The sequence below is a fragment of the Castor canadensis genome, chromosome 13 (genome assembly GCF_047511655.1).
Source record: "Castor canadensis chromosome 13, mCasCan1.hap1v2, whole genome shotgun sequence".
Lineage (NCBI taxonomy): Eukaryota > Metazoa > Chordata > Mammalia > Rodentia > Castoridae > Castor > Castor canadensis.
The window spans coordinates 33,913,397-33,932,817 of record NC_133398.1 but is presented as its reverse complement, the minus strand read 5'-3'; the positions used below and the strand labels follow the sequence as shown (position 1 = coordinate 33,932,817).

At 36.3% G+C, this 19,421-nt stretch overlaps 1 protein-coding gene across 3 annotated transcripts in view; it reads left to right on the top strand.

Moving 5' to 3' along the window:
- Tgfbr1 (transforming growth factor beta receptor 1) overlaps positions 1–18,563 on the top strand; it is a 47,505-nt gene extending 28,942 nt beyond the window's left edge. For all 3 annotated transcript variants that reach the window (XM_074051388.1, XM_074051389.1, XM_074051390.1), the window contains exons 4-9: positions 478–708; positions 5,851–6,018; positions 8,001–8,157; positions 9,807–9,931; positions 10,929–11,059; positions 14,109–18,563. In XM_074051388.1, coding sequence (XP_073907489.1) covers positions 478–708; positions 5,851–6,018; positions 8,001–8,157; positions 9,807–9,931; positions 10,929–11,059; positions 14,109–14,234 — 938 coding nt within the window. In that variant the 3' untranslated portion in view covers positions 14,235–18,563. The remainder of the gene's footprint in view (positions 1–477; positions 709–5,850; positions 6,019–8,000; positions 8,158–9,806; positions 9,932–10,928; positions 11,060–14,108) is intronic.
- The last annotated feature ends 858 nt before the right edge of the window (positions 18,564–19,421 follow it).

Below are 19,421 nucleotides of genomic sequence, written 5' to 3'. Positions count from 1 at the left end.
TTACTGGTTATCATGAGCCTGGCTTTCAGTACCCTTCGTCTTCTAGTGACACCATACCTTCTCTTCTACTGCCTTGTCATGTACAGTCTCTGATTACCCAGGTGGTTCTTGAAACATGCATGTTTATTTCCACCATCCATCTTTGCTGCATACTCCTTCTGCCTACCTAATCACCTTATTCTTTCTTTGTCCTTTGGTCCTATCCCTTCTGTAAAGGGCAGAGTTCATCTTACTTTACAAAGCCTACCCTCATGCTGTAGTCAGGACTTTGTGGATTCTTTTGTTGCATTTATTATTGTATTTTCCCTTTACATCAGTGTTTTTTTTTTTTTGCAAATGTAGTCTATATCTCCCCAGTGGTTCTAGGTTCCTTTAAAGTACAGCTTAAGGAACAATCCCTGCTGGGTCACTCTTTTGTGTATTTAGGACACATATTGTTGATTGTTTATGTTGAACACCATTTATTTTTGTCTGTAGGTTTACCGTTGCTCGTTCAGAGAACAATTGCAAGAACTATTGTATTACAAGAAAGTATTGGCAAAGGGCGATTTGGAGAAGTCTGGCGAGGAAAATGGCGGGGAGAAGAAGTTGCTGTGAAGATATTCTCCTCTAGAGAAGAGCGTTCATGGTTCCGTGAGGCAGAGATTTATCAAACTGTAATGTTACGCCATGAAAACATCCTGGGATTTATAGCAGCAGACAACAAAGGTCAGTAACATTTGCTTATCCTTTTGCAGAGTACAACAGTGGTTAAGCCTTTTCACAGATACGACTACTAGCATTGTCAAATGGGTGAGAAATAGATTTTTGTCATAAAGATAAGACCCATTAAAATAGGATTTTCTTACCTCTTGACAACATGCTTCAAAATCTCTTGTTGGTTTATAAAATGTAGAAGAGCTGTAAAAGAAAGCTATGTATGTTTTTTGTTTTGGTGATACTGGGATTTGAACTCAGGCATGCTTGCTAGGCAGGCATTCTACCACTTGAGCCACTGCCAGCCTGAGTTTGTTATTTCAATTCTGGGAAGTTGATTGAATATAGTTATAAGATAGAAAAAGAAACAAAACTGTTAACTACAGTTGTTCAAAATTTGAGGTAGGACAGAATTTGTTTCCTTTTAATCTCTTTCTCTTGACTAGTGACTTTTGCCAGTGGGGTTGGGGGTGCGGGTGCAGTACTGGGGGTTGAACTCAGGCTTTGCACTTGCAAGGCAGGTGTTCTCCCACTTGAGCCACACCTCCAGCCTGTGTGATCTTATTTTTGAGGAAAGTAAAAGTAACTTCTCAGCGTATTCTATATTCTGAGCTGCTAGGGCATAAATACTAATCTTTTAAATAAGCTTAGTTAAGCAGAAGTAGTTTCTCCCAAACCACCTGGCCATTGGTAACTAGGTGGACACTTCTTGTAGTACAGGTGCAAGTCCGTATCAGGTCAGAAGCTGAAGAAGCAATGAAACTGCATCAGCAAAGAGTCAGAATGAGTGATAGACCATTAGCAGTGAACTGAGACTCTGCTTTACCTGCCTTCTTGGTTTCAGTAAATACCTATGTGCTGCAATTGCTACTTCTACAGAATTGTATTCTGTCAGAAACTTGTGTTATGACCCAGCTCTCAGTTTTCCTATTAGAAGAAAAATGCTTTCATTATCTTTTGTAGCTTGGGCAGACCTGTCGTCATCTTTTTCCTTCTATCATTTTCTTCAGCCTTATTCTTCATAACATTAAATATTTAATCTCAGGTGGTGGTAATGCATGATTTTTATGATTTTTCTTTTTACTGTTCTGTATTTTCAGATTTATTTTACAACATGCGTGTATTGTTTATTTTAAAATTTTTGTTTATAAGCTAGGTGCCTGTAATCCTAGCTACTCAGGAGGCAGAGATCAGGAGGATTGTGGTTTGAAGCCAGCCAGGGAAAGTAGTTCGAGAGACCCTATCTTGAAAAAAACCCATCACAAATAAAAGGCCTGGTGGAGTGGCTCAAGGTGTAGGCCCTGAGTTCAAGCCCCATTACTGTATAAAAAATTGTTTATAGAAAATTTCCAATATATGGTAAGTTAGAGAGCAGCAGCATATTGATTCTCCATCAACTAGCCTTAATAATTGTCAGCTTACTGCCAGTCATTGGTCACTGATCCTGCGTACTCTTCCCCTAAACAAACTGTCTTAAGCCAATCCCAGATAACATCTTTTCATCCACAAACCTTTTCAGTTTGTATCTTTAAGTGATAAGGAGGTTCTTTTTATTTTAAAGTATCATCAAATATCCTGTTTGATTCAGATCTGCAATTGTCTCCTTTACAGAAACAAAAGCAGTTATTTATTCAGATATGATCCCAAAGCAATACATTGCTTTTGGTGTGGCATTTCTCATATATCCCTTGAAGTTTTTAGATTTCCCCTTCATCTACAAGAGGAAAACTCTTGCAGATTATTTGTTGAAGAAAGTGGATTGTTTTGTGGGTTTATCACATTCTGTAATTTGCTAATTACCGAGATATTCTGTAGCGTCTTTAAACTTTCTCCTCGGTATTTTCTTAAATTTGGTAATTAGCTTTAGAGACTGAATCCAATTGATGTTTAAGTGGTTTCCCCAAAATACACAGTAGGTATATTATAACTTCTTTATTATATCATATCAAAAGGTGTAATGTTTGATTATAATGGGGACAAATGACAGATATAAGCTGCGGTTAACAGTGGCTTTTAACAACTCAGTATTACTTAAGGATAAAAACAAAACCGGGTGCCCAGTGGCTCACATCTGTAATCCTAGCTCCTTGGGAGACTGAAATCAGGAGGATCATGGTTGAGGCCAGCCCAGGCAGGTAGTTCCGCAAGACCCCATCTCCAAAATAGCCAGAGTGAAGTGGATTGGAGGTGTGGCTCAAATGGTACAGTGCTTGCTTTGTGAGTGCAAAGCCCTGAGTTCAAATCCTATCCCCCCCAAAAAAAGCCACATGCACATACATAAAATCAAGTAGTCACAGTTTGATCAAATCTTTAGTACTCATTTTCTTCTGCCTTTGACACCATTTAGCTCTTTCTTCAACTCTTTTTTTCACCATGACAATTTTTTTTAATTATCATATTATTTATTGTTGTACTGGGGTACATAGTGACATTTACAAAAGTGCTTACAATATTTCTTAGTCAAATTCACCCCCTTCATCATTCTTTATCCTTCCTCCCCCATTCTTAGAATAGCTTCAACAGGTCTCATTTTCCATTTTCATACATGAGTACATAATATTTCTACTGCATTCACTCTCCTTCACCCTTTCCTTATATCCATCCCCTTCCCACTGGTACAAACCCCTAGACAGGACCTTCCTGTCCTCTGTTTTTGAAAAAAAGACATTTTTGTTTGTTGAAGATATCTGTACAGAGAGTTTCATTATGGTGTTTCCATGTATATACACATATTGTATCCCACATTAGTCATCTATTCCTTCCCCCAACTCTTAAAACAGCCTTTTCTTTATTGTATTTTGTGACTCTAGACTTCTTTCTTTTGTTCATTTGCTTTGTGAAGACAGAGTTTTACTATGTAGCCTAGTCTGGTCTCAAACTCATGATCCTCCTCCCTCAGCATTCTAAGAGCTGGGATTACAGATGTGCTCCACCATACCCAGCCTATTCTTACTTTCTTAACAGTTCTTTTATTTTCTCAAAGTCTTATCTTACTGATTTATTAGAAGGCTCTAATTCTATAGATATTATTGCTTTCTTAAATGACTTAATCTACATTCCTGTTTTCAAATTCTACATGGTAGTGATTCTTAGAACTGCATTTTGAAGCTAAAATTTCTCTCAGGGCTTGTATTAGGTATGTTGCAAGTTACGTGCCCTGAACATTCGCATGGATTTGTTCAAGCAGCAACCAAGTGGATACTGTCATCTTGTGGTCACCATGGGAACTAGCTGACTCTCCTGGCTCTTCCCAACTCCTTTGTCAAGAGTGAATGGACTTTACTCAGAACCTAGACCTTCTACCTCACTTCCCCTTTCCTTTATCCTTGTGTGTGTGTGTGTGTGTGTGTGTGTGTGTGTGTATTTGTGTGTATGTAGTACTTGGGTTTGAACTCAGGGCCTCATGCTTGTCAGGCAGGTACTATACCACTTGAGCCATTCCACCAGCCCTGTTTTGTGTTGGTTGTTGTTGAGATAGGGTCTCAAGAACTATTTGCCTGGGACTGGCTTCTAACTGAGATCCTCCTCACCTGCCTCCTTAGTAGCCAGGACTATAGGTGTAAGCCACTGGCACCCTGCTTCTTTATCATCATGACCTAGTTAATTCCATTTCAGACAGCCCTGTCTATGCTCCACCTCCCACATAACCTTCCTTCTGCCTCTCTGATGAATTACCTCAGAAAATCTCCCTTTCCCTCCATCTGTCCATGCTTTATTTTTTGTGTTTGTGAGCTTTTCAAAATTTAGTCATAGCTAATAGGTATACATATAAACCAGTGAATATCCTATGTCAAGGAAAAGAAAGGGTACAAATTTGGACAGAGTCAGTGTATATACAGTTTGTGGAGAACAAGTTAATAAAAAAAACAAACTAGCATCATTAATCTCTAAGGCCTTTGAAAAGTACTGAAAAATCACGAGTTCTATCTCCTTCCTTAATCTCTTCTAACCAGGCTTGCTTTTCTTGAAGTAACAACCTTCAAAATACAGAACTTAGTTTATGTCAGTTTTTTAAAATCTCTAATAGAAAGTAGCACATTTTAAGTTCCCATATGCTAAGCACCATACAGCCTGCTTTAAAAAAAAAATCTACTACTGTATTCTCTTTGAAGTCTTCTTAAGAGTCTTATTAAGTAAGGTATTATTCTTGTATAAAAGAAGAAACAGAGGTATTGGTTAAGAAACTTGTCTGAGGTCATTTAATTGATAATATTCAGGCCTTGCATTCTAGCCTAGGTCAGAATGACTCAAGTGTGCATCTTTTACTGAACTGTGCTCTCTCTCAGAGTCTTAATGCTTTTTTTTCTTCCTAATTTAATAAATATTTTTCCAGCTCCTAAGTTAAAGAGGCTTTTGTAGACTAGTCTAGCCTAGGAGTCTAGCTAACATCTTTACAGTTACTACTATGATAAAACACATTTCAAATTCATGTATCAGCTTACAACGGAACTTTTGGGGTGCACATTCATAGTTATTTAGGTTCAGAAACACCTTGGGTAAAACTGCAATTCAGACCCAGCCTTCCCAGCCTTTTCTTGACATTTCAGTTCCCATCTCAACACTCCTTTGCATCACAGGTACCACCATTTTTGTTTTTCTGTGCTAGCAACCTTGGAGTCATAATCATCTTGCCTGGCATCTTTGTGAACTGCATACTTGGTCTGTCACTAAAGGTTGTCACTTCTCACTAAAGCTCATTGTAGTTTTGTTGCATGTAATTCCACTCCTGTTGTGGTCATGCTGCATACCCTGATGTGTCTCATCTCCCTCCCTATTGCCATCTTTTTCTTTTTTCCTTCTAGAAATAGCCACTGAGCACCTAATCTGACACAAGCCTTTTTTTAGGCACTTGAGAGTCTTAGTTTTGCCACTGTCTGTGTGGACTCAAGAAAATCAACATCCCTTGGACTATGATTCCTTGTCTCTTGGGTAGGATTATTTATCCTTGCCTTATCTCAAGAATAAGTGGCTTACTATGAGGATCTAAAAGATATGTATGTTAAAGGGTAGGACAAACTGTACCGGGAAGGAGATGGAAATTTAAGGTGGTATGTTGCATTTGTGTGTTCAGGATTAAGAGTAAAAGTGATAGTAACTTCTGAATAAATCAAATTTTGTACAACTCAACTGAAACAGTGTTATTCTGTTTTGCAGACAATGGTACATGGACTCAGCTCTGGTTGGTGTCAGATTATCACGAGCATGGATCCCTTTTTGATTACTTAAACAGATACACAGTTACTGTGGAAGGAATGATCAAACTCGCTTTGTCCACAGCAAGTGGTCTTGCCCATCTTCACATGGAGATTGTTGGTACCCAAGGTACCTCTTTAAGGAGTATTATCATTTAAGTTTTAAATTTCCATGAATCTAATGTATATTCAAAAATAGAAGTCAGCCTCACTAAAAGTATTTAAAATAGATTTTTTATGAGAACATTCTTTAGAAAAAATTTTTCTAAAATTTTTCTTTAGAAAAATTTGAGTTAGAAACTTTAGATCCTACAGTGATAACAATATTGATATTTTTGTGATTGCTTAAAAGTAGCATTCAGCTTCATTTATTTTTTTTGAGAATCTCAGTTTTAAAATTCAGTTGTCCATGTATTTTTATGTACAGTGTCAAATGAAATACAAAAGTGCTTTTTAAACATCAGCATGCTATATAAGTGCCATCTGTCCATCTATTAATTATGTTTGACTCTTAGAGAAGAACACATGATACAGTTTTGTAGTTGTCAAATTTAATGCAAAGTTTTAGTTAAGAACTAAATCTTAAAACAACTCCTCTAAATCTTAAAACAACTTTTTACTTTTTTATATTTAATTTCCCTTTGTTTATTCTTTCTTAATCGTTGTCTTTTTTCTCAAAGTTTACTCTTATGGATTTGTATGAATGCCATAATTCTACAAATAGTAATTTTATGCTGTGATTTTTATGCAGTGTAAGATATCAGATGTTAACAGACCTCTTTATTCTAGCTGTTATCCATTTGCTACCTGATGGCTCCACTACTTCCCACCTATTGCATATGTACTATTTCACATCTTAGCCAGCCTTATCTGTGTTATTGCTATCACTGACTGTGGCAGCTTTTTGAGTTGTAATTCACATATCATACATTTTCACTCATTTAAAGTGTACAGTTCTTGACTTTTGGATATTCAGAGTTGTGTAGCCATCACCACAATTTTAGAATGTTTCATCACTCCAAAAAGAAAGCCTGTAGCTATTAGCATGTATTCCCTTTTCTCCCTAAGCTTCCTACCCTAGTCAACCACTAATCTACTTTCTGTCTGTATGGATTTGCTTAATCTGGACATTTCATACAAACAGAATGATACAGGATGTGGTCTTTTGTGGCTGGCTTTTTTCACCTACCATATTTTCAGCATTCAACCATGTTGTAGTGTATATCAGTATTTCCTTCTTTTTAGACTAACATTCCATTGTATAGATATACCACATTTTATGTATCTGTTCATCAATTGATAACTATTTGGGTTCTTTCCAGTTTTGGCCATTGTGTAGTGAACAGTTAGTGTACAAGTTTTTATGTAACTATATGTTTTTAGTTATCTGGGTTATATAACCCTAGGTGCAATCCAGGAATGACAGGAAAAAGAAGTGATCCATATGCTTGGTTCCTGGGCTGAAATATCAGGGTTCTTTTAAAGAATTCAGAAGATAACAATAAACAAACTGATAACTTTTTTCACCCCATTGTTGAGTTGTTAGACTTATGTTGTTTGGGCATAGTTTTTTCAACTTCATATCGTATCTGAACAACTTTAAACTTTACTGTTGTGGCTCATACAGCACAACATTTGGTCTGTCAACATTAATAGTCTCAACCAGTGTTTATTAAGTAAATAATGTAGTGACTAAATTAGTCATGAGTGCTTTATAACTTTATAACCAGCATGGTAAGTTAGCTGGAGTTTGCTTTTCTAGAGCAGAACAGTGTCTTGTGAAATTTAGATCACTCCTTTAATAGAAGCCCAATACAAGACTTGGGTTAGTACATCATCAAATGCCTTAAGTGTCCCAGACATTGAGAAAAGATGTGATTGAGCATCATCTTTCGGAGCATCTAATTGTCTCCATTTTCTTTAAAGACAGAGTTTAAGCAGCTTTTGGTATAGTGAGTCATTAAGATTATTTAATAGTAGCCTGGGTGGTTCAGGTGATATGGTTGAAATGCCTTCATACTGGGTCAAGGAGGAGAGGCTTTTGAACCTAAAGGTGAGAATTGTGATTGGTATCGCTTCTTAAACAATCATGTTTAATTTTTGACTCTTTAGGAAAACCAGCCATTGCTCATAGAGATTTGAAATCAAAGAATATCTTAGTGAAGAAGAATGGAACCTGCTGTATTGCAGACTTAGGACTGGCAGTAAGACACGATTCAGCCACGGATACAATTGATATTGCTCCAAACCACAGAGTAGGAACAAAAAGGTATGCTTGAATAAATTGTATTTAATATTCCCTGAAATCAACTTCTTTTCCTTCTCCTCCTCCTTGCATACAGATATATTTGCTGAAACTCAAACTTGGTACTTTACTAGATTGTCCCACAGATAGAAGCTCTCATAGTCTTTCCTGCTCTGAAACCAAGAATTACCTGATTTAAAAAGATACCTGCTGATGAAAGGCAGCCCTTGAAGGAAATACTATCATTAATTAGGATAATTGTAATGAGAACAGTAACTAATGTTAGTAAGATACCTACTATGTGACAGTCATCTTAATAGGTATTTTTAAAATATATATTGTCTTCATTTAATGTCCTTCTCAAATGGTGTGCTGTAGCTAGCTTGTTTTCATATTTTCAGTTACTTGAAGAAATACCTTTCTTCCTTAGAAACTTTGTGTGTGCTGTGTCCTAGAACATACATTCCTTTATTGTTTCCATAACATAAACCCTTCCTTTCTCATAGGAAGTCTTCTCTGGTCCTCAGAATTCTTAGAAAACCTTTTCTGATCTCTGCCCTGCCAAGGTCTCTAATAGCATACTGAACTTGGACCCTTGAGGCACTTACCACATTGTGCTGTAACTGTCCATTTATGTGTCCATATAATTCCATTGGATTGCAAGCTGCTTGAGAACAGCCTTGTATTTCCAGTATCCATCACAGTGTCAAATGTGTAGAAATCCTTAATATTTGTTGAATCCATGAGTTCTCAAAAGAACCTCATTAGGTACGTGCTGTTATTGTTAATTCACAGATGAGTAAATCACCTTGTATAGGTTAAGTAATCTGACTAACTTCATGTGAATAGTTCACTAAAGAGCTGAGATTTCTGGCCCAAAGTTCATGTCCTGTTTATCACATCATGTCACATTTCTTCAAAACTACTGCCTTGACAAAAGCCAGCAGCTGTAGCCAATCTAAATTGTCTTTAGGATTTCTGGAATCAGTGGGACTCAGAATTCTTGAGTGGCCAAGAGATCCTCAACAGTGATTGCTGCAAGTCTTCCTGGGTCCTGACCTGTAATCTTAGCAAGGTTTTTGAAACTGCAGAACCCTATATATCAGTGTGAGGACTGGCATTCGTTTTTGTCTATTATTTTGTTCCCTGAAGTATGTCCTTGCTCTTTTTCATTTTGTCTTAGATTAAAATATGTAGTCCCTGCATAGTACATGAGGCTGGTGTATATGAGAGTATTTGTAACAGTCACAACCGTTGTATATGTATCTTTCACAAATCAAGATCAGAACGCAGATAGCATGAAACTGCCATTTCAGCATTTCAGGGGATTTAATTGACATCATTAATTTGCAAAACAGTATGAATATTTAATATTTTTCCTGAGTCTAATATGATCTCCGTTATATTGTTTGTATGTGTTTGTGTATAGAAAGATGTCTGAAAGGATGTTTATTCAAATGTTAACACCGGCCATAAGGGAATGATTTTATACTTATGTACCTGGGGAAACTTTTATAAGAAAAGTGAATCATTTAAAAAATCACATCTTTTTTCTCTAAAGGAAGAAAAAATTAATAATAGTGTCCTCTCCAAGAGTTTTTTAAAAATATGAAACAATTAAAAAACAATGTGGCTAACATTGAATAAAATAAAATGTTTGACCTCCTTTTTAGGTACATGGCCCCTGAAGTTCTAGATGATTCCATAAATATGAAACATTTTGAATCCTTCAAACGTGCTGACATCTATGCAATGGGCTTAGTATTCTGGGAAATCGCTCGACGATGTTCCATTGGTGGTAAATTGCTCTCCTTTCCCCCAACAGTTTGTCCTAAATAGAAGTTGTTCAAGAATTTCCTTTTTTTTTTGTTGAATGAAATTTTACAGTCAGTGGTCTGACAAGGTGATCACTGAGTGTACCAGAGAAAACAAAGGAGATAAAACCTGGAGTGAGGGAAAAGACATAGCATGCCAGTGCACAGCTGTGTCCTAGTGTCTTCTGATTCCTTTTGACTCATGGGCAGCATCAGAACCCAATTTCATGCTATCTTGTACTGTAGTTAGACTGAATGGCCCCTTGAGAGACCACCGAGAGAGCTGTTCGTAGCAGAGACCTTGGTCACACTTTTTTTCCTTGAGATTGTGGTTATTTTCTCCAGCTTAATCACTGGAGATTAATGTAATGGTAATTACATTAACATTGCATTACCTTTTAGAGTAAGTTTTTATTAATTTTTAGGCTTCATTTTAGATTGAGCACTTGTGTTTACTCAAGAAAGAGTCTGTTAGGCTTAGGGGTCCAGGCTTGGCTGAGATCTAGGTCCTCAAGTGTTTGAGGGACAGAGTATGCCTTGTTATTACAGCAAATGGCTCATATTATTGACAGATGCAAGTAGAGGAAGGGATTTGCACTTCAGGCTTGCCTTGTGGGAGCTGTATCTCACTGATAAGAACATGTACCTCTGTACCCGGTGAGAGGCTATACATTCATAATCTCACTTGCTGTCCAGTCAGATATTAGGGGGGAAATGTCAACCTAACCACCACAGCTCATCGGTAGCCATCATTAAAAGTAGCCTTTGGCGAATCTGTATGTAGTAGATTCAAGGTACAAACCCTGTAGTGTCTCTGGTGAGTGGCTTGTAGATGTGGATCTGGATGAGATTGAGAAAGCTATGTCTTAATCCACTTCCCTGATTCAGTAATGGGCACTGTAATAGTAATCTCGGGTGATACTTGTAATGGTATGGTATTAGCTGAATAATTTTTCAAAATAGGTTTTTTAACCAATATAGGAATTCATGAAGATTACCAGCTGCCTTATTATGATCTTGTACCTTCTGATCCATCAGTTGAAGAAATGAGAAAAGTAGTTTGTGAACAGAAGTTAAGGCCAAATATTCCAAACAGATGGCAGAGCTGTGAAGTGAGTATTTCTTCTTGATTCTAGGCTATTTTCTAAATTGCTTCTACTTAGCAGAAATTTGCTTCTTTTCTATAAAACTTGAATTAGATTTCTTTTTCAAAGCAGTTAAACCAAGGAATAAAAATAGAATAATTTGCTTTTCATCTTCAAATTTAAGCACATTAGTAGCATTTGCAATGGCTATCATGTATCTGAACATTGTTAAATCTGCCTAATTAAGTAAGGCACCTGCCTTTTAAATGAATGCTTTGCTTTAAATAGGGCAACCCAGAGTACTGTGACAAGTACTAGACAGAAATTAAGAGACCTGTACTTTAGTCTGCCTCCTATTTCACAGTTGGACTTTGGACAGGTCGTTTTACTTCTCTGGAACTTAACGTCTCTTTATAAAATGAGAATCTTGGATAAGATGACTGTGAAAGCAGCTTCCAATGGTTTTGCATTTTTATTCATCTGATTGCTCAGATGACCATTAACCAGGAGTTTGGGCAAAATGCTTTTCAACATGTCTGACCGTCTTATCCCCAGCTCTTATAAAAAGCTTTTGAGTTATCTCTTAGTTGTAAGTTTAAAGAATTCATAACACAAAATTTATCTACCCTTAATTGGCAGCTGTTAGCGGCAACTATTAAAATTATGATTTTGATGAAGCAATCTTTGAGGTTGAGTTTTGTAGCTTAAGAAGAATAAAAAACTGGCCACATCAGTAGTTAATTTTACATCTTAAAATAATGTAGGACTCCATAGAGCCTCTGATATCCAGAGGGTTTGCTACCTCCATCAACATGAATTATCCAGGCCCAGAAGAGATAGTGTTCAGAGAATTGGCACGTGACATAGCTTGACAAACAAGAGTGTCTTTTTAAAATGTTATCTGGATACTTATGTACAGATTTGAAGTATTCATATACCCATTTAATGATTAGGGCAGATCATTATTAAATGTGACCTTTGAACATGAGGAAAAGTTAGTTAATAATAGAAATAGGTGCGATTTACACTTGCTGTCACATCATGTTTAATTATGCCATCACTGTTGTTTTTATTTTTTCTCAATTTGTTTTTTTATGTTCTTATCACTAGTTTAATCTTTTACTTTTCTAAAAAGGTTTATTAATCTCTTAATAGTTGAAACATGACAGGAATATGAAACTGATAAAATACCTAAATAAGTCTCTTCCAGAGTCTTGAGACTATTTACAGTCTATACTGGTGGCTCTCAAAGCCAGCCGTATAGCTTTCATATTGGGATTGCCTTTGCTTTTTATGTTGAATCCTCCTTCTGTGCTCTCATGTCTTTCTGTATCTTGGTTTATTCATAGTTCCCCTCTTTTAGGTCTCCGCTCAAATGTTGCCTTGTCAGTGAGACATCACCTCTTTACCTTTTAAAATAGAGTACTCCTCTCCTGGCATACTTTATCTCCTCTGAAATAAATGTTCTCTTTAGCATTTACCACTGACAGTCCATGTATTTTATAGTAATTTTATTATGTGGCTTAAGCCACTGGAATGTAAGCTTTGGGGATTTTGTCTGTTTTTTCACTGCTGTGTCCCTAGGACCTAAGATGGTATCTGGCATATGTTGAATTGAATACATGTATGTGTTGGCATGTAGTCCTTTTACTCTGGAAACACATTCTTTTCTAAAAAGTGTTCCTAAAGTAGTCTTGGATTGCTTCACTTCCATTTTCTTCTGTTCTCTTTCTTCAGCTCCAGTTATATTAGACCTCCTGCCCTTTATTTATTTATTTTTTTACTTTTTGTGTTCTCTTAACCCATCTTTTTCTCTTTTTTTTTCCTCCACTTTCCAAGAGGTTTATCAGCTCACCTTTCAGTTTTTCTATTCTGTTTTTTCCATTTTTTGTCTTGTATTTTTAATTTCTAGAAGCACTTGTTTGTTCTGTGAATATGCATGTTCACTACTTACTAAACATTGTTAGTCCGTTACTTGACATTCGAGGGAAGGCTCTAATGTGAAGTACAGGGACTGAAAGAAACACTGGAAAGCGGCAAAGCAACCTTGCTTAAAGAAACTATCCAAAGAGAATAAAGTGTAAAGGTAAACAAAAGTCAGGCGCTATCAGTGATACATACAATGTCTATTTGAGGAAACAGTTACCTCCTTGAGGTTACTAATAATAAATTTTTTATTTTTATTTTTTGGGGTGCTGGGAATTGAACTCAAGGCCTCCTCTATGCCAGGCAGGTGTTCTACCACTGCACTATACCCACAGTAGAGTTTTTTATATGTTGTTCTTGCTGTACAGTTTGTTTGCTCCAAGTTGCTTTTTCCTGTTTGTTTCAGTTTTCCATTTCCGGTTACTTTCCTCAAATGTATGATCAGACTCACTCTCTTCATGTTTAAAAAGGAATCTGAGAACTGACAGGAAACCCTGTGTTTATTGACTGTGCTCTTGACATGCTTTTGCTTTCTTGGGGAAAGCAAAAAAACCTCTCTTGAGGTCTTTCTCTTGGGCTGCTCAGATTTCCAGAGAAGATTCTTCCAGTGTCCTTCCCAGAGTAGTAGGAACAAGGTGCTGTCCATGTTTTGGGGAGAAAACTTACAGTTTTAGTGTTCATTATGTTTCTACTATGAAACTAGTGCCCTGGTGTTCTCTCAGGGGAACAACCTCCATAGTCTTCTGCTGGGGTAGAGGTTGGCAGTCATCCAATTGTGTGAAGTTGTGGGTGGCCAGGTATCTGGGTGTTCCAGCTCTTTGAACTGATCTTACCATTTTTTACCCTGAGCTTTACCCTAAAGGCACTTCGTGCAGTTAATTTCTCAATTTGGGGATGTTTCTGGGTCAGGTTCCTTTGCCTTGTCCAGCACTAGTTCAGGATTCAGCAAGTCATCTTTTGTCCATCTCCTTTCCAGCATCTGGCAACTTCACCCTCCTGATGGAAACTTCCCATCTGTTTGCTATTACAAGTAATACTAAAAAAAACCCTATACATATATACTTTTAAAAGAAAAGTTGCAGATAAAGATTCTTATCCAGATTAAGGCAAGTGGAGCATGCATTAATCACTTTTCTTATGTTTTTTGTAGGCCTTGAGAGTGATGGCTAAAATCATGAGAGAATGTTGGTATGCCAATGGAGCTGCTAGACTGACTGCTTTGCGAATTAAGAAAACATTATCACAACTCAGTCAACAGGAAGGCATCAAAATGTAATTCTACAGCTTTGCTGGAACTCTACTTTTACTAAAGATCTGCTCCTGGGTTTTCATTTGGGAGGTCAATTGTTCTACCTCACCAAGAGAGAACAAAAGGATATAGCTTCCTTTGGCAACAGTGTAATAAGGTCAATTGAATACTTCCCAGAATTTCTTTGGACCCAGGAAACAGCCACATGGGTCCTTTCTGTGCACTATGAACGCTTCTTTCCCAGGACAGTTATAAAATGTTGTGTAGTCTACCTTTATTTTTTATTAACAAAGCATCTTTTTAAAAAAGATGATTAGTGGTCTTAACTTTAGGGTGACTCTTTTGTGCTGATCATCTTTAAGAGTAAAGGAGCTGGATTGTTGAACTATATAAAACATTTCTTATTTTTCAAAAAAGTGATTTACTCCTGGTTAGTACATTCTCAGAGGATTCTGAACCACTAAAGCGTTTCCTTGATTCAGACTTTGAATGTACTGTTTTTCAGGATCTTAAAAGTAACACTTATAAAACTCTTGAGTCTAAAAATGACCTCATATAGTAGTGAGGAACATAATTTATGCAATGGTATTTTGTATACTATTATTGTTCTTTCACATATTCAGAACATTACATGCCTTCAAAATGGGATTGTACTATACCAGTAAGTGCCAGTTCTCTGTCTTTCTTATGGAAATGAGTAGAATCTCTTAAAGTCTCTGTGTTAAATCCTGTAGTGTTTGAATTCAAAAAGTTTATTTATCTGGGTAACCCAAACCTTTTCTGTTCTGTTTTTTAGAAGGGTTTTTGTGCTATGTTGTTCAGTATTCCATTTTGAAGATGCCTTTCTCCTACCAAAATGTGCTTGAACCACTAAAGAAATGCAGTGGCATTAATAATGGTCATGGTTGGAATATTCTCACATTGAGTTTGCAGTTGTGTTGTCCGAGTGTATTTTAGAAAGTCAAGTGGCACTCTAGATGCTTACAGTGCTTTAATTATGTAACCTTTGTAGCATATAGACTAATTTTTCCATAAGGGGAGATTTGTCTAGTTGCTTGTGAAAAGTTGTGTGGTATTCTGTAAGCCATTTTTTTTCTTTATCCGATCAAAGACAGTGTTATTTTTTTAATAAATGAATCACATTTAAGATTAGAATATGGTTAATGTTAAATAATAGACCTTTTTCTAGGAAGGCAAAGGTGGTTAATTTGAATTGACAGCAGATGTGCGTGACTGTCACATTTGTTATGTAGGTGTGTTTGGTGGATTCTGTCTTTGTAAGGTTATAGTTAGTGTAGTTTTGAGGTCTCGCTACACTTTGAGGAAGGCAGCTTTTAATTCAGTCTTTCCTTATCTTGTGCAGATACTGCATCTGCTTGACTTAAATGATTACATAATGAATTCAGTGCACCCTTGATAATGGGAGAGGTGGTAGCTAAAGGACATTCTTAGTAGAGGCTTTCCATTTACAGGTGTTTTTGGTCAGATGTTCTAATTAAACTTGTCATGGTCTTTTCACATGAAATTAAAACTAGCTTGTTAATAACTGGGTTTTACTTCCAGTGCTGTAAAGTCTTTGCAGGGCTTTTACAGTTTTCAGAGTCCTTTTTATCACTGTGATCACATTCTGAGGGGAGAAACTATCACAGCTGTGAGGTAAGACTTTGACTTTAGTGCTGTCAATTCCCTGATAAAAAGGTCAGAATAACCTTTACAGTATTTAGGCCAGGAAGAGATTGTGACTATTTACACTGAATGAGTTGCATTCTGATAATGTCTTATCTCTTATTCATAGGATAAATTGAAAGACTATTTGGTCTTAAAACCAAAGTAATTTTAGAATGAATGACATATTAATAGGAATTTAGTGTCAATTTCATGTGTTTAAAAACATGGGGAAAATGTGCTTAGAAGTTAATATTTTGACTACAAGTTTGAGTTTTTTCTATAGTTACCGTGATTTCATTGAAGTAAGTTGGAGAGTTGTTTATATATATATATATATATAAAACATATATATATATATAAAGTATATATATAGTTGTGTTATATTACCTGTTTAATAATCTCTAGTTCTTTGATCAGGTACTATTTTTAATTTTTTTTTTTTTTTTTGGAGGGTGGCCATTTCTAAGCCTATGAGACCTGCTTTATGAAACCCAGGGGACCAATGCATTTTATCACTAAGACTATTTTTATATAATTTTAAGGACATACCAAAAGTCTGATTTAAAGTTGTAATACATGGTTTCTCACTTTCATACAAGGTAATCAACTTTTGCTGAAGATATTCCTTATTACATCAAAGATTGAGCTAACAATTTATACTGTTCTTGCCTAAGTGAATAAAATGTACTTTTGATGAATCAGGGAATTTTTTAAAGTTGGAATTTAGTTCTAAATTAAGTTTACATATTACTGCAGCTAATTCCTTTTTTTGGCTAGGGACAGGTTAATAGACCTCAATTGGCTAATAGTGAAAATGAAAGGAACTTAAGATGAGATATAGGTCAAGATTACTGTAGCCAGAATTGCAGGTAAATTTTATTAAAGTAATACTTCTGTTCTTCAGAAACACAAACTTTTGTTTATACTGCCTATCCTAAGGTGATCACCTTCTAAGATTTAGCATGACTAAAACATATCTTCTGGCAAATTACCTGCCTGTGTCATTTTGTCAATACTCCAAAGGAGGGAGAGTGAGGGAAGTGTCACTTACTAGGGCATAGACACCCTGGTTCTTCTTCATGTTTTCAGCTCTTTTCCTCTCAGCCTGCCTTCCTGGTGGCCCCCATCTCAGAGACCATTAGCAACCTGTCCAGTCCCAGCCTTCTGACTGAGGAGTTGCTTTTGAAGTATAGAGTGAAGTGGTTGATGGAAGTTGTGGGACATATTTCCATTTCTTTGAGTTACTGGATGCGGCAGGGAGAGGTCTCCAAGTAATGAGTTAAGTCATGAGGCTTGGGATGCTCTTGCTGGTTGCTCTGTTTTGACTTTAGCTGTGGATGTGTGGAGTAGGATGACAGCAAGCTGCAGCTATGGCAGTGGGAATTGTGTCAGAGCAAGTCTGTTGTGTTCTCTGTAAGACAGTAAGGCCTGAAGAGCTGAGCCTGAAATTCTGCTGTAATGGTAGTGCTCAAGAAGTCTCTTGAGTCAGTGTACAGTGCCACGGCCACCAAGAAGTCCAAATTTCAGTTCTCATTGCAAAACTTAAACTATCACTTGGCCATTTAAATTGCAGTCCATGTATGTGTGACCTTTCTCTGAGAATTGTCAAGTATAGACTCTCATAAAAGGAATAACAAAGTGCTAATTAACATGCACAGCAAAATCATTGTCCCTCTAGACACACCATATTAAAAGTTTGTATCCATGCACTGAAATAATGATTGTAAATCAGCTGTTTCTTTTGTTTCTTGATTGTGGCAGTGTTTTGGTCAAATAATGGAGATTCTAAATAATAGTTCTGTTACAGCTCAGCAGAAAATATTCAAAAATTTTGAGATCCTAAAAAAATAGCTCTAGATATGTACTGCAGCTTATTGTGTCTGTTTTGAAATGTTGAAATACCCACGGGCCCTCTCTCTAGGAATGCTATGAGGATTGTCAGTACATTATTTTCAATCCTGTTATGTAATCTTATTTGTAAAAGTAACATTTTAAAAATATGGTTAATAACATCCAACCTGTTTCTTAAAACCTAAAAGAACTTTGGTGAATTTGGTTTTATTTTTTAACAAGATTTGTGAATTGAATATCATGAACCATGTTTTGATATCCCCCTTTTCACACTGTACCAATGGAATGGGGTATTTGATATTTCTTTATATGTTAAGGAGATGCTTCAAAATGTCAATTGCTTTAAACTTAAATTACCTCTCAAGAGACCAAGGTACATTTACCTCATTGTGTATATACTGTTTAATATTTGTCAGAGCATTCTCCAGGTTTGCAGTTTTATTTCTATAAAGTATGAGTATTTTGTTGCTAAATTACTCAAATGGTACTGTATTGTTTTTATTTGTACCCCAAATAACATCATCTACATCTTTTCTGTATTTTATTGTATTTGTGCAACATTCTTTTGACTTTATCAGTGTAATCTTTGCCCTTTCCAATATGTACAGAAAATGTCCATATAAATTTTCACTTGTTGAATGATTTTCAGAAGACTGTAAAAAGGAGAGAAAAAACATAAACTGCACTTCCCCATAAGTTTTTAAAAATTGTATATTGTATTTGTAGTAATATTCCAAATGAACTGTAAATAGGAAATAGGAGAGTGATGCTTATGGTAAGTCCTAACACTACAGTAGAAAAATGGAAGCAATGCAAATAAATTACTTTTTTCCCAAATGCCAGTGACTGCGTTCTTTTCTGGAGGTGTGAGGTGAATAAGCTTCCCAACTCATTCAAGTTGTTGGAAGAATCATTTCCATTTCATGAGGTTGTAGGACTGAAGTCTCCATTCCCCTGCTGATCTTTGGTTAGGGATCATTCTTAGTATCTAGAAGCCACTCACATTCCTTGGCTCATGGATCTCTCCTCCAATCATCAAAGGCAGCCACAACTGGTGAGGCCTCACATTTCCTTCTCTGATGACCCCTCTGCCTCAATCCTGCTCTATTTCTCTTTTCCATTGCATCTCCCCTTCTTTTGCTTTCCTCTTCTACTTTTAAGGGTTCATATATGTTTACGTTGGGCCCATTGAGATAATCCAGGGTAATCTCCCTAGTTAGCAGCCTCAATTTCATCTGCAAAGTCCTTTCACAGCAGTACGATCCAATTCACATTAGATTAAATAACTAGAGATGGGCGTCCTAGGAATGGATGCATCCCCTACAACACTAAATATGTTATTTTCTTCTTTAAATGGCATTAAATTGTATTGAGGTTTACAACATAGAAACATTGTGTAATAGTAGCACAAACGAGTAGGAAATGGAGCAATATTGGAAAATACTATTTTATTGGAATAACATTAGCCTTAATCTGAAAAGGATTGTAAATTGAGATGCATATGATTATATAGTAAGTACCTAGAGCAACCACTAAAAACATCACTCAAAAATAGTTGGAATAGCAGCAGAAAAATTTAAATGGTATATTAAAAATACTTAACACAAATGACAGAAAGATACCTTTGTTGCTGATAGGCCCCAAAACCTGCTGAACTTTGTAAAAATGTGGCAAGCAGCAACCTCACAAAAAGGC